Source organism: Cherax quadricarinatus, chromosome 11 (assembly GCF_038502225.1).
Source record: "Cherax quadricarinatus isolate ZL_2023a chromosome 11, ASM3850222v1, whole genome shotgun sequence".
Classification (NCBI taxonomy): domain Eukaryota; kingdom Metazoa; phylum Arthropoda; class Malacostraca; order Decapoda; family Parastacidae; genus Cherax; species Cherax quadricarinatus.
Genome location: NC_091302.1, coordinates 16,856,752 through 16,872,970, shown reverse-complemented (window position 1 = coordinate 16,872,970; position 16,219 = coordinate 16,856,752). Strand labels below are relative to the sequence as shown.

The 16,219-nt window shown below is 44.4% G+C and overlaps 1 protein-coding gene across 1 annotated transcript in view; it reads right to left on the bottom strand.

Moving 5' to 3' along the window:
• The window catches only part of LOC128687704 (protein turtle homolog B), a 188,139-nt gene that overhangs the window by 67,218 nt on the left and 104,702 nt on the right, over positions 1-16,219 (bottom strand). Inside the window, exon 7 of the mRNA XM_053775306.2 lies at positions 823-982. Coding sequence (XP_053631281.2) covers positions 823-982 — 160 coding nt within the window. The remainder of the gene's footprint in view (positions 1-822; positions 983-16,219) is intronic.

The following is a 16,219-nucleotide window of genomic DNA, read 5'->3' as shown; positions in this document are numbered from 1 at the left end:
ACACACACACACACACACACACACATCCTTCTCATTTACACCTGCACTTACCCAAATTCCAAATATAGCTGTTACCTAATATTTCTCAAGCTAGTCCTAAGTTTGCCTGAAATATTCCAATATAAAAGCTTTAACAGAAACTATGTATCACGCCAAGACAAAATCACTCTCATTACTAATTTTACAAATTGTTATATTCTTAAATGTTTTGAACTACCTAATTTGTAATTTGTAATACAGACTAAGAATTATTATTAGTCTGCCCGAAATGCCTAGGCATACTAGTGGCCTTCTTCGTAATTGTTTAATATTATGTAAAACCACACATTGTAATCTTTACAGAGAAATAAACATTCGAATTTGAATTTGAATACTTCAATAATGCTGTATATATATGACCGGAAATGGGCAAATTACACACAAAAAAAAGTATAATACGTCGGGCAATGAGGTGTTCGAGAGGAAAAAAACAGGTAACACTGTAGTCTCGAACGTTTTAGTTGTTATAGTGTGAGTGTGGTCTGGTGTGCAACACTTCTTATTTCTATTGTTCCTCTTCTTCCTTTTTGCTTCTGCTTCTTCTTACTCTTATTCTTCATCTCCATCCTTCGTTATCTATCTTCTTTTTCTTCCGTTTCTTCTTCTTCTTCTTCTTCTTCTCATACAAAGAATGATGTCCATATATAAACATAAAACAAAAATTTCAGATAAATAACAGACTGTGACGTTCAAACACTTCTAGCAAGTCAGCTGTTGACTGAATAATTGATGTTATTAAAAATCATAGCTGAAATATAAGCTAAAGAACACGTCCCAACTCACATTTGACCCTTAGCTTGATGGGGTTAGACTGGCCGTCACCTTCTATGTTGGAGGCGACGCAGTAGTAGTGACCTGAGGCTGACCTTGTCACCTGCTGGAGCACCAGGCTCTGGTTGCTGAGGATCACCCCAGCAGACACGTTGTGCTGTAGCTCCTGGCCCTGTGGAGGTGTGAGAGTTAATGTGTGTTATAACTCCTGGCCCTTTAGAAGTGTGAGAACAGGTGTTTGTGTGTGTATTGTAGCTCTTGGCTCACTAAAGCTAAATGTGAGTGTTATTGTGTGTTTTAGCTCCTGGATCTGAAAAGCCAAGTGTGCGAGTTAATATCCCTTGCAATTACAACACTGTAACTTAATTTCTTTAAAACTACTTAATATGTTAGAGTGCCAGAGAACAACAAGACTACGTTATGGGACGACAGGATAAACATGGCAGTTAGTGAGTGTTGTGGTGACGAGTAGAGGCACGTGTGTGTGTGTTATGTTTGTTGCTGATCTTGAGAGACAAGACGAAGACGTGGACGAAGAAGAAGATGAAGACAAAGACGATAAAGAAGAGGACTAAGAAGTATTCATTCGGAAATTTAAAGCCTCCAGTAGGTTAGTGACAGAGTATAATCTAAGAAAGCCCAGTAAGGTGACTTATTTCCGTTGGGTAGCAGGTTTTTAGGGAAGTTTTTCTTGCCTCACCCAGGATTGAATAACCACGGATTGAAACGTTTCACCAGTGTGATTCAGTAGTTACTCATATTTGCCATTTGAGTGGCTAAAGTTTGGTGTGATTCATGCCACCACACACGGTTCACCCTAAGTGACGTGTATGCGCGAAGTTTGTGTATATCAGTGTTTGTGTAACATTAAAAACTTACATGTTATCTTCGGTAAGGGAAGTGATGAGTGAGAGTGTGTGTGTACTCACCTATTTGTACTCATCTATTTGTGGCTGCAGGGGTCGATTCATTGCTCCTAGCCCCGCCTCTTCGCTGATTGCTACTAGGTCCTCTCTCTCCCTGCTCCATGAGCTTTATCATACCTCGCCTTAAAACTATGTATGGCTCCAGCCTCCACTACGTCACTTTCTAGGTTATTCCACGGTCTGACTACTCTATGACTGAAGAAATACTTCCTAACATCCCTTTGATTCATCTGAGTCTTCAACTCCCAACTGTGACCTCTTGTGTCTGTGTCCCTTCTCTGGAACATTCCGTCTTTGTCCACCTTGTCTATTCCGCGCAGTATTTTATATGTCGTTATCATGTCTCCCCTGACCCTCCTGTCCTCCAGTGTCGTCAGGCCAATTTCCTTCAACCTTTCTTCGTAGGACAATCCCCGTAGCTCTGGGACTAGTCTTGTTGCAAACCTTTGCACTTTCTCTAATTTCTTGACGTGCTTGACAAGGTGCGGATTCCAAACTGGTGCTGCATACTCCAGTATGGGCCTGACGTAAATGGTATACAGAGTCTTGAACGAATCCTTACTGAGGTATCGGAACGCTATCCGTAGGTTTGCCAGGCGCCCGTATGCTGCAGCAGTTATCTGATTGATGTGCGCCTCAGGAGATATGCTCGGTGTTATACTCACCCCCAGATCTTTTTCCTTGAGTGAGGTTTGGAGTCTTTGGCCATCTAAACTATATTGTGTCTGCGGTCTTCTTTGCCCTTCCCCAATCTTCATGACTTTGCATTTGGCAGGGTTAAACTCAAGGAGCCAGTTGCTGGACCAGGCTTGTAGCCTGTCCAGGTCTCTTTGTAGTCCTGCCTGATCCTCATCCGATTTGATTCTTCTCATTAACTTCACATCATCTGCAAACAAGGACACTTCTGAGTCTATCCCTTCCGTTATGTCGTTCACATATATCAAGAACAGCATAGGTCCTAGGACTGACCCCTGTGGAACCCCGCTTGTCACAGGCGCCCACTCTGACACCTCGTCACGTACCATGACTCGTTGTTGCCTCCCTGTCAGGTATTTTCTGATCCATTGCAGTGCCTTTCCTGTTATGTGTGCCTGATCCTATAGCTTTTGCAGTAACCTCTTGTGAGGAACTGTGTCGAAGGCCTTCTTGCAGTCCAAAAAAATGCAGTCGATCCACCTCTCTCTCTCTTGTCTTACTTCTGTCACCTTGTCATAAAACTCTAGTAGGTTTGTGACACAGGATTTGCCTTCCCTGAAACCGTTCTGGTTGTCAATTATACACGTGTTTCTTTCCAGGTGCTCCACCACTCTCCTCCTGATGATCTTCTCCATGACCTTGCATACTATACACGTTAGTGATACAGGTCTGTAGTTTAGTGCCTCATGTCTGTCTCCCTTTTTAAAAATTGGGACTACATTTGCCATTTTCCATACCTCAGGGAGTTGCCCAGTTTCAAGTGATGTGTTGAAGATCTTTTTTAATGGCACACACAATATCTCTGCTCCCTCTTTAAGGACACACGGAGAGATGTTGTCTGGTCCCACCGCCTTTGAGGTGTCAAGTTCGCAAAGCAGCTTCTTCACCTCCTCCTTGGTTATATGTACCTCATCCAGCACTTGCTGGTGTACCCCCCCTGTTCTGATTTCCTGGAGTCCTACTGATTTCCACTGTAAATACTTCTTTAAATCTCGTGTTGAGCTCCTGACATACCTCTCGGTCGTTTCTTGTGAATTCCCCATCACCCTTCCTCAGTCTGATTACCTGGTCCTTGACTGTTGCTTTCCTCCTGATGTGGCTGTACAACAGCTTCGGGTCAGTCTTGACTTTCGATGCTGTCATTTTCATATTGTCGCTGAGCCTCCCTTCTTATCTGTGCATATTCGTTTCTGGCTCTTCGGCTAATCTCTTTATTTTCCTGAGTTCTCTGTCTTCTGTACCTTTTCCATTCTCTAGTACACCTAGTTTTTGCCTCCCTACACCTTTGGGTGAACCAAGGACTCGTTCTGTTCTTCCCATTATTTCTGTTTCCCATGGGAACAAACCTCTCCTCTGCCTCCTTGCATTTTGTTGCGACATAGTCCATCATTTCTTGTACTGGTTTTCTTGTCAGTTCCCTCTCCCACTGAATGTCTTGAAGGAAGTTCCTCATGCCTGAGTAGTTCCCCCTTTTGTAGTTTGGTTTTTCCCACCCTATTCCTGCTACTCTCTCCACTCGCAGCTCTACTATATATTCAAAGCACAGAACAACGTGGTCGCTATCTCTCAAGGGCCTTTCAAACATGATATCCTCGATGTCCGAGCTACTCAAGGTGAATACAAGGTCCAGTCTTGCTGGTTCATCCTCTCCTCTCTCTCTGGTAGTGTCTCTAACATGTTGATGCATGAGGCTTTCCAGTACCACATCCATCATCTTGGCTCTCCATGTTTCGGGACCCCCATGGGACTCCAGGTTTTCCCAGTCAATCTCCTTGTGATTGAAATCACCCATAACTAGTAACTTAGTTCCCCCCATGTATGCTCTCCTGGCCACCTCGGCTAGTGTGTCGACGATTGCTCTGTTGCTCTCATTGTATTCTTCTTTTGGCCTCCTGCAGTTCTGTGGTGGGTTGTACATTACTGCAATTATCACCTTATGTCCCTCAGATTGGATTGTTAATACTAAGTAGTCCCTTTCGCCCATGCCATCCATTCCTTCCATTTTCTCAAAACCCCACTGGTTTTTAATGAGCAGTGCAACTCCTCCTCCCCCTCTCCTCCCTCTGTCTTTCCTGAGGATTTGATATCCGGATGGAAAGATTGAATCTGTTATTATTCTGGTAAGTTTTGTTTCTGTGAGTGCTAGTATGTCTAGGGATGTCTCTTTGATTCTTTCGTGCCACTCCTCATATTATTTGTTATTCCATCTGCATTTGTATACCACACCTTCAACTTCTCTAAGACTGTGGTCTGGGAGGTGTATTGGGGTTGGGGAAGTGGGAGACCTGATAAGGAACTATGGGTGGTTGCTGTGTGGGTGGAGTTTGTAATGCAGTGGGTGGGGGCATTGGATGTGGCATGGGTGTTTTGGTTTAGAGTGTTTGGTTGCACTGGGGTTGACCTGGTTGGGAGGCTTCTATAGGAAGTTGTGAGGGAGGCTGTATTTGATCTTCTTCCTGGGTCTGGGATCTCCTGTCTGTCTTCTCCATCCCCTCTCTTTCCTCCTTTCGCCTTTGTACCATCTCTCCCAGTTTCTGCCTTTCTTCTTTTGTTCTGTCGCGATCGAGATACACCTTCCTGTGCACCAGCATGTCCCTTAATCGTGCTTTCTCTTGCAGGATCCTGTTCTGAATTGATTCTGCCTTGAAGGTCACTTTCACTGGCCAGGTTCTTTTTTTTACATTATTATTATTATTATAATCAAGGGGGAAGCGCTAAACCCGGATGATTATACAGCACCTGGGGGGGGGATGTGGAAGGCATTCAGGCTTAATTCGGGGAACTGGAGCACAGATCCAATTCCTTAAATCAAGAGCCCCTCACCAACATCAAGGAACCTTCCTTGAGGGGTCTTTTTTTTTTATACAAACCCCCCTATTCTCTGAAAAATTTCCAGCTGGGTCATGTCGTCTTCTCTTATTGCTTTCATGATGCTTTCAATTGCTTTTTTTCCCCTTGTTTTCTTGCTTCATATGTTTCCCCTTCATCTTCCTGGAGCCCATACACAAAGACTGACCTCACCCTTTCATTCTCCCACTGCATATCCCTGTGTATCCCCTCATTCAATTTTATTTCCTCCACTGCAGCTTTCCTTTCTTCAGTTCACTAGCTAATGTACTTGGGCTCTGTGGCCTGTCATTTTCTCTTCTCGGCTTTTCCTGGGCTCTGCTGTGGTCTGTTAGGGCCTCCACATATAGCTTAGCTCTTTCATTTACTACAGTCTCCTCTGATAGAGCTTCTACATGCAGTTTTGCTCCTTCTTTCCCTACAATCCCCTTATTTGTGACTGAGGTAGCAATCTCTGTTGTCAATCCCAAAATGCTCTTTAGTTCTTTAGGCTGTTTCAGATTTTTCAGTTCCTCTTCTAAACTCTGTATCCTAGCCTCTGCTGCTTTGACTTGCACCTCCCACTTCCTGCTTTCTATATCTATCCTCTCTTCCATTCTCATGCTAAATTCTTCTAGTTTCTTTTCCCATTCATGTTCCCTTTTTATGAGCTCTGCTGCCCAATCTTCCTTTGCAGCTTCCTCCTGTCCCTTTGTTTTTCTTGTTGCTCTCTGGCAACCCATTTTTATTTTATCCTGATAGCCTCAGAGAGGGAAACCTATGTAATTCTGTGTGTTAGGTTAGCAGTGTGAATGTCAGAGTGTGAGGGAGGGAGGTATAGGAGGAACTGTGGCTATGTGGGAGAGGAGTGGGTAGGGGGATTTAGGGGAGAATATGGGGAGTGGGAAGCAGGGAGAAGCAAGTGGGTGAGTGGGAGAGGGATAGGGGGAAGGAGGGAGAGGTGGGGAGGGGGAGGGTGAAAGAGGGAGGGGAGGGATCAGGGGAAAGAGTGAGATGTCGGTGGGGAGGGGGGTGTGTATGTGTGAGTCTGGATATGTGTGTGTGTGTGAGTGTGAATGTGTAGTGTGTGTGTAGTGTGTGTGTGTGTGTGTGAGTGTGTGAGTGTGTGTGTGTGTGTAGTGTGTGTGTGTGTGTAGTGTGTAGTGTGTAGTGTGTGTGTGTGTGTGTGTGTGTGTGTGTGTGTGTGTGTGTGTGTGTGTGTGTGTGTGTGTGTGTGTGTGTGTGTGTGTGAGGTAGGTGACTTGTGTGTAGTGTGTGTGTGTGTGTGTGAGTGTGTGAGTGTGTAGTGTGTGCATAGTGTGTGTGTGTGTGTGTGTAGTGTGTGTGTATGTGTAGTGTGTGTGTGTGTGTGTGTGTGTGTGTGTGTGTGTGTGTGTGTGTGTGTGTGTAGTGTGTGTGTGTGTGTGTGTGTGTGTTTGTGTGTGTGTAGTGTGTGAGTGTGTGTGTAGTGTCTGTGTAGTGTGTGTGTGTGTAGTGTCTGTGTAGTGTGTGTGTGTGAGGTAGGTGACTTGTGTGTGTGTGTGTGTGTGTGTGTGTGTGTGTGTGTGTGTGTGTGTGTGTGTGTGTGTGTGTGAGGTAGGTGACTTGTGTGTGTGTGTGTGTGTGTGTGTGTGTGTGTGTGTGTGTGTGTGTGTAGTGTGTGTGTGTGTGTGTGTGTGAGTGTGTGCGTGTGTGTATGTGTGTGAGGTAGGTGACTTGTGCAGTGTAATGTGGAGTCTCAGTGGTCCTTGACTGACCACAACTTCTTGTGACCTGACCCCCACCCTCCTGGGACTTGACCCGCACCTACTTACAGTTTTGCTCTTTAAAGCTTGTCCTGCCACCTAGCTTATAGTAAGTTACTTGCCTTGTTCATTGAATTACCAATTGCTATTCCTTATTGAATACTTGAGTGCCTATTCTTTATTGTGCTATGACAGACCATTCACAATCAGCTTGTGTGTGTGTGTACTCACCTATTTGTACTCACCTAATTGTGGTTGCAGGGGTCGAGTCCTAGCTCCTGGCCCCGCCTCTTCACCGGTTGCTACTAGGCCCTCTCTCTCCCCGCTCCATGAGCTTTATCAAACCTCGTCTTAAAACTGTGTATGGTTCCTGCCTCCACTACGTCATTTTCTAGGCTATTCCACTGCCTTACGACTCTATGACTGAAGAAATACTTCCTACTATCTCTCTGACTCATTTGTGTCTTCAACTTCCAATTGTGGCCTCTTGTTTCTGTGTCCCCTCCCTGGAACATCCTGTCCTTGTCCACCTTGTCTATTCCACGCAGTATTTTATATGTCGTTATCATGTCTCCCCTGACCCTCCTGTCCTCCAGTGTCGTCAGGCCGATTTCCCTTAATCTTTCTTCATAGGACATTCCCCTTAGCTCTGGAACTAACCTTGTCGCAAACCTTTGTACTTTCTCTAGTTTCTTGACGTGCTTTATCAAGTGCGGGTTCCGAACAGGTGCTGCAGGTGTGTGTGTGTGTGTGTGTGTGTGTGTGTGTGTGCATGTTTGTGAGTGTGTGTATGTGTACTCACCTAATTGTGGTTGCAGGGGTCTATTAATAGTGCCTGGCCCCACCTCTCCACTTGTCGCCACTAGTTCCACTCTCTCTCGGCTCCATGAGATTTATTATGCCTCTTCTTAATGCTATGTATGGTATCTGCCTCCACTACTCCAGTTTCCAGACTATTCCACTGCGTAACAGTTTTGTGACTGAAGAAATACTTCTTAACATCCCTGTTACTCATCTGAGTCTTCAACTTCCAATTGTGACCCCTTGTTGCTGTGTCACATCTCTGGAACATCCTGTCTCTGCCCGCCTTGTCGATTGCTGTCATTATTTTATATGTCGTTATCATGTCATCCCTGTTCCTCCTGTCCTTCAGTGTCGTCAAGTCCACTTCCCTTAACGTATCCTCGTAGGACATGCTCTTTAGCTCCTGGATTAGTCTCGTTTAAAATCTTTACCCTTTCTCTAATTTCCTGACGTGCTTGGCCAGGTGTGGGTTCCAAACTGGAGCGTACACGGTGTACAGGGCCCTGAACAACTCATTACTGAAATGTCAGAATGCTTAGGTTTGCTAGTCGCCCATATGCTGCCGCAGTTATTTGAGTGACATGCGCCTCAGGAGATGTGCTCGGTATTACACACACCCTAACATCTTTTTCCTTGAGTAAGGTTTGTAGTGTTTAGCCCCTTAGACTATACTCTGTATGCGGTCTACTTTGCCCTCCCCGATCTTCCTGACTTTGTACTTGGTGGGATTGAACTCCAGGAGCCAATTGCTGGAACAGGCCTGCAGTCTGTCCAGATCCCTCTGTAATCCTGCCTAATCCTCCTCCGACTGAATTCTCCTCATTCATTAACTTCACATCCTCTGAGAACAGGGACACTCTTGAGTCTATTCCTTCTGTCTTGTCATTTACATATACCAGAAACAGCACCGGTCCTAGGACTGACCCCTGTGGAACCCCGCTCTTCAGAGGTGTCCACTCTGACACCTCATCACGTACTATGACTCGCTACTGCCTTCCCATCAGGTATTCTCTGATCCATGACAACACCTTACCTTTTATACCTTCCTCGTTCTCCAGCTTTTGCAGTAATCACTTGTGTGGAACTGTGTGGAAGCTTTCTTACAAAGCAAGAAAATCCAGTCTACCCACCTCTCTCTCTCTCTCTCTTTCTCTCTCTCTCTCTCTCTCTCTCTCTCTCTCTCTCTCTCTCTCTCTCTCTCTCTCTCTCTCGACTTACTGCTGTCTCTTGTCCTAGAAGTCCAGTAGGTTTCCAACACAGGGTTTTCCGTCTCTGAATCCGTGCTGGTTGTCGTTTATAATCTCATTCCTTTCTAGGCAGTCCACCACTATTCTCCTGATAATCTTCTCCATAACTTTGCTTACTATACATGTCAGTGACACTGGTCTGCAGTTTAGTGCTGGGTATCTGTCTCTTTTTTTCTTTAAATTGGGACTACATTTGTTGTCTTCCATACCTTAGGTAGTCTCCCTGTTTCGATAGATGTGTTAAAGATTGTTGTTAGTGGTATACAGATCGCCTGTTCTCTCTCTCTCAGGACCCACGTAGAGACGTTATCCGGCTCCATCGCCTTTGAGATATCTAGTTAGAATAGCAGCCTCTTCATCTCCTCCTCGATTGTATGTATTGTGTCCAGCACCTGATGGTGTACCCCATCCCTTCAACTTTCCGGAGTCCATTCTGTCTCCACTGTGAATACCTTTTTGAATCTCATGTTGAGTATCTCACATACGCCAAGGTCGTTTCTTGTAAATTCCCTCCTTCCTTCCTCAAGCTGCTATGTCATTTTCGTATTGTCGCTGGGCCTCCCTCCTTACCTGTGCATATTCATTTCTTACCCTTCAGCTATTCTCCTTATCCTCTTGGGACCTACACTTTTTCCATTCTCTAGCACACTTGGTTTTAGCCTCTCTACACCTCTAAGTGAACCAAGGGCTCATCCTGGCCTTCTCATTATTTCTCTTCCCCTTGGGCACAAACCTCTCCTCCGCTTCTTTGCATATCGTCACATATTCCAACATCTCATTTACTGATTTCCCTTCCAGTTGTCTGTCCCACTGAACCTCGTGCAGGAAATTCCTCAAGTCTGTGTAGTCCTCTTAACTATAGTTTGGCTTCATTCGTCCTGCTTCCCTCTCTACTTGTAATTCTACTAAACATTCGAAGCTTAGAACCACGTGCTCACTAGCTCCGAGGGGCCTTTCATATTTGACGTTCTCAATATCTGCACTACTCAAGGTGAACGTTAGGTCCAGTCTTGCAGGTTCATCCTCTCCCCTCTCTCTGGTAGTGTACTTAATGTGTTGATGCATGAGGTTTTCCAGTACCACCTCCATCACTGTAGCCCTCCACGTTTCTGGGCACCCATGTGGCTCCAGATTTTCCCAGTTTCTTTGTAAGTGAAGTCACCCACAGTCAGTAGCTTTGCCCTGCCCACATGGGCCCTTACGCCCACTTCAGCCAGTGTGTCAACCATGCCTTCTGCTATTCTGTGGTGGGTTATATGTTACTGCAATCACTACCTTGGGGACCTTCAGTGTTCCTGTTATGTAGTCTCTTACTTTTCCTCTGTCTTCTCTGTCCAACTCCTCAAAATCCCATTGACTAACAGTGCAACTCCTCCACCCCCTCCCCCTACTCCCTCTGTTTTTTCTCAAGATTTGATATCCGGTTGGAAACATGGCGTCTGTTATCATTCCTGTGAGCTTGGTTCTGTGAGAGCTATGATGTTAGGTGATGAGCGTACTCACCTAGTTGAGGTTGCAAGGGTCGAGTCCAAGCTCCTGGCCCCGCCTCTTCACTGATTGCTACTAGGTCGCTCTCCCTGAACCGTGAGCTTTATCATACCTCTGCTTAAAGCTATGTATGGATCCTGCCTCCACTACATCGCTTCCCAAACTATTCCACTTGCTGACTACTCTGTGGCTGAAGAAATACTTCCTAAAATCCCTGTGATTCATCTGTGTCTTCAACTTCCAACTGTGTCCCCTTGTTGCTGTGTCCCATCTCTGGAACATCCTGTCTTTGTCCACCTTGTCACTTACTTTCAGTATTTTGTATGTCGTTATCATGTCCCCCTGTCTCTCCTGTCCTCCAGTGTCGTCAGGTTGATTTCCCTTAGCCTCTCCTCGTAGGACATACCTCTTAGCTCTGGGACTAGTCTTGTTGCAAACCTTTGCACTTTCTCTAGTTTCTTTACGTGCTTGGCTAGGTGTGGATTCCAAACTGGTGCCACATACTCCAATATGGGCCTAACGTACACTGTGTACAGGGTCCTGAACGATTCCTTATTAAGATGTCGGAATGCTGTTCTGAGGTTTGCTAGGCGCCCATATGCTGCAGCAGTTATTTGGTTGATGTGCGCTTCAGGAGATGTGCCTGGTGTTATACTCACCCCAAGATCTGTTTCCTTGAGTGAGGTTTGTAGTCTCTGGCCCTTAGACTGTACTCCGTCTGCGGTCTTCTTTGCCCTTCCCCAATCTTCATGACTTTGCACTTAGTGGAATTGAACTCCAGGAGCCAATTGCTGGACCAGGTCTGCAGCCTGCCCAGATCCCTTTGTAGTTCTGCCTGGTCTTCGATCGAGTGTGTTTGTGTGTGTGTGTGTGTGTGTGTGTGTGTGTGTGTGTGTGTGTGTGTGTGTGTGTGTGTGTGTGTGTGCGTGTATATATATGTGTGTGTATCTGTGTGTGTGTATGTGTGGTTGAACTAGCAAACTAACGGCCTGGAGTGACCAAGACCCCAGGATCGAAGTCATTCCAGTTAAACATCTAAATTGTTTTTATTTTGCCTTTTCTCCAATATACACACCAGTGAATCACCTCTCTTAAGAGTTAACTAATCTAAAAAAATTATGTAAGTTTGAATTATATAAATTGCAATCTTTCTATGTATATGCAGCCGTTTTTCATGTATATATCACTATAAATACGAGGTGTTGAAAAGACAACTGTGCATCCTCTGTGTATTGGTTACAGAAGTGTTGCTCCAGTCCTGTCAGACACTCACCTGTGTGTGCCAGGTATTCTCACAGCTTACCAAAAGTTACACTTCGACACAAGAAAGGAGGCTTATACAGATAGCACTTCTGCGATTGGCTGTATTAGCTGCACAAACAACGACCCTTTTGTCTGGTCACACAGCCACGGAAGCTTCCATGGTACATCTATTCTCATACCCTTCAAAGCCGTATTGTCGATAAACACAGTGTAAGTCGTAATGGCCAACTGTCAGTGAATAAAGAGACAAATGGACTGGGACGCGAACCGTAGTCCTAGCATGTAGCATTACGACTTATCTTTGGTTTACGAACCATTTGGCTTTGGTATGAGAACAGATACAATATGAAAGCTTTTACCTTACATCCTAGTGGCTCACTGGTACAACACTTGGCCTGCTACATACCTGGACCACGGATCGTCTCCCAAACCATTCTTTTGTTTGTTTTTATTTTATTTAAGTGCCGCAACTAAATTTAAAATCGCAATACAACTAACTCTTTAATTAAATAATTATTTTATGTACTGACGTTATCGTTCATGATTTTTGTTTTTATTAATATATTCCCCATTTGAAAATATACAAAAGCACTTAAGTTCCATAATGATGCATCCTGTCCTCCAGTTTATTTAATCCGCTCGAAGAGACTAGGATATGTTTCGCTGAATTAGATATATTAATGAATCAGTCAGTCAAAACTTTATTGCATAATATGCAGTAAAGTAAAAATTATCACTACACATTATAGGTAATAAATATAGCTGAAATGATAAACGTTAAACTAATAAAACTAAATCCTTACACATAGATAATGAGGAAAAAGTGATGTGACAGGTTGTTAATTAGGCTTCATTGTGTTGTGTCATGTGACAGGTTGTTAGTGAAGCTTTATTGTGTTGTGATGTGATGACTGTGAGGCTTCATTTTTGTTGTGTGATGTGACAGGTTGATAGTGAGGTTTCATTGTGCTGCGTGATGTGACAAGCTGTTTGTGAGGCTTCACTGTGTTGTGTAATGAGACAGGTTCTTAGGGAGGCTTCATTGTATTGTGTAATATGCAAGGTTGTAAGTGAGGCTTCGTTGTGTTGTGTGATATGACAGGTTGGTAGTGAGTCTGCCTACCTGAAGTCTACCTGGAAAGTATTCCCGGGATCAACGCCCCCGCGGCCCGGTCCACGACCAGACCTCCAGGTGGATCAGGGCCTGATCAACCAGGCTGTTACTGCTGGCCTCACAAAATCCAACACATGAACCACAGCCAGGCTAATCCGGTACCGACTTTAAGTATCTGTTCAGATCCCTCTTGAAGTCAACCAGGGATCTATTGGTAATTTCCCTTACGCCTGGTGAGAGGCTGTTAAAGAGTCTTGGGCCTCAGACGCGTACTATGTTTTCTCTCAGTGTACCAATGGCGTCCCTACTTTTCACTGGGGGTGTTTTTCACAGCCTGTCCAGTCTTTTGTTTCCGTAGGGAATGATTTCTGTGTGAAGTTTGTGGACCATTCCTTTTAGGATTTTCCAAATGTAGATTATGATCTATCCCTCTCACCTGCGCTGCAGTGAGTACAAGTCAAGTGCTTCCAAGCTTCCTCAGTAGTTAAGGCGTTTGATGGAACTTATATGTGCAGTAAAGGATCTCTGTACATTCCCTAGATCTGCAATTTCACCAGCTTGTAATGACGATGTTAAAATACAGCAGTATTCCAGCCTAGAGAGAACAAGCGATTTAAAAAAGATCACTGTTTTGAACGTTCTCATTATCCATCCTATCATTTTCTTGGCAGATGTGATAGTGGAACTGTTGTGATCTTTGAAAGCCAGATCCTCAAACATTACCACTCCCAGGTCATTCACATTACGTTTCCGCTATACTGTGTGATTAGAGTTGGTAGTATACTCAGTTCTAGTTATTATCTCCTCCAGTTTTCCATAACGGAGTACTTGGAATTTGTCGTCATTGAACATCATATTGTTTCCCGTTGCCCATTGGAAAACTTGGTTTATATCTTCCTGGAGGTTAACCGTGTTCTCAATGGATGACAGTCTCATGCAGATTCTAGTATCGTCTGCAAAGGATGACACGGTGCTATGGTTTACATCTCTGTCTATGTCTGATATGAGGATAAGGAACAAGATGTGGGGCGAGTACTTTGCTTTGTGGAACAGAACTTTTCACTACGGCAGCTTCCGATATAACTCTGTTTACCACTACTCTTTGTGTTCGATTAGTTGAAAAGTTGAAGATCGATCTGCCCACTTTGCTAGTTATCCCTTTAGAACGCATTTTGTGCGCTATTCCACCATGATCGCACTTGTCAAAAGCTTTTGCAAAGTCTGTGAATACTGCATCTGTATTCTATTGGTCTTCCAGTGCATCCAAGACCTTATCATAGTGATCTAGTAGTTGCGAGAGGCACGAGCGACCTGCTCTGAACTCATGTTGAGAATCCAAGTGGTTTGTAATCATGCTTCTTAGTACTCTCTCAAATTTTTTTTTATGGTTCTATAGACTTCCTTTGTGATGTCTTCCTTTGCAGATGACACCCGAATCTGCATGACAGTGTCTTCCATTGCAGACACTGCAAGGCTCCAGGCGGACATCAACCAAATCTTTCAGTGGGCTGCAGAAAACAATGTGAAGTTCAACGATGAGAAATTTCAATTACTCAGATATGGTAAACGCGAGGAAATTAATCTTCATCAGAGTACAAAACAAATTCTGGCCACAAAATAGAGCGAAACACCAACGTCAAAGACCTGGGAGTGATCATGTCGGAGGATCTCACCTTCAAGGACCATAACATTGTATCAATCGCATCTGCTAGAAAAATGACAGGATGGATAATGAGAACCTTCAAAACTAGGGAGGCCAAGCCCATGATGACACTCTTCAGGTCACTTGCTCCATCTAGGCTGGAATATTGCTGCACACTAACAGCACCTTTCAAGGCAGGTGAAATTGCTGACCTAGAAAATGTACAGAGAACCTTCACGGCGCGCATAACGGAGATAAAACACCTCAGTTACTGGGAGCGCTTGAAGTTCCTGAACCTGTATTCCCTGGAACGCAGGAGGGAGAGATACATGATTATATACACCTGGAAAATCCTAGAGGGACTAGTACCGAACTTGCACACGAAAATCACTCATTACGAAAGCAAAAGACTTGGCAGACGATGCAACATCCCCCCAATGAAAAGCTGGGGTGTCACTAGCACGTTAAGAGACCATACAATAAGTGTCAGGGGCTTACCAATAGGGATTACCAATAGACCCCTGGCAGTCTTCAAGCTGGCACTGGACAAGCACCTAAAGTCGGTACCTGACCAGTCGGGCTGTGGCTCGTACGTTGGTTTGCGTGCAGCCAGCAGTAACAGCCTGGTTGACCAGGCTCTGATCCACCAGAAGGCCTGGTCACAGACCGGGCCGCGGGGGCGTTGACCCCCGGAACTCTCTCCAGGTAAACTCCAGGTATAGTTCTTAGTTAATGCTTTGCTGCCACCTTTATGTAGTGGGGCTATATCTGTTGTTTTTAGTGACTGAAATTTCACCCATGTCTATGCTTCTTCTCCACAGTATCCGTGTCCTTAGAGCACGTGAAAGAGTTTTTTGCAGTTCTTAATGAACACAGAATTCCACGATTCTGTCAATGGCGTTCTCAAAGTCCAGTGGAGTTAGGATAATGTCAGAAATTTGACGTACACTGACGGAGTTTTGAGGCTCATTCATGAAAAAATTATTTGGATTGTCTATCTTTAGACTGATTAGTGGCTCGCTAAACACTGAGTCTTATTAATGAGATTTCAGTATCTCACCCATTTCTTTGTTGTCATCTGTGTAAGTCCCGTCTTGTCTGAGCAAGAGCCCAATATTAGATGTGTTATTTGCCTTGTTTTTGGCATATGAAAAAATATTTCGGATTTCTTTCAATTTCACTAATCGCTTAAATTCTTCCTGCCACTGCTGGATCCTGTATGAATCGTTTAACTTAAGCTCGATACTCTCCACTTCCCTGGTCAGCGCTTCCTTCCGTGTATCAGATAATTTAGCATTCTTGAGGAAGTAAGTGTTCCTTCGTCATCTTCTGTGGATGGAGCGTCTTTCTTTCTCCATTTTACCTCTCTTCTTCTTTTTCTTAGGGGTATATGCTTTGAGCATACTTCAGCTGGCAGGAAGTTGATCCTTTCAAGATACTGGTTTGGATCGATGTTATTTAAGATATCTTCCCAACATGTTTCATTTAAGACATGGCTCACATGATCCAAGTTGATGTTCTTGTTGTTGAGGTTGAATTAGGCGAAGACACCTTCATAGCTGCGTGCATTTTGCTGGTCAGGACCCCTGTGTATTATGTCTGAACTTCGATTAGTTTGTGATCGGAATTAGTCGTTTTTGATACTGTTATGTTTCTGA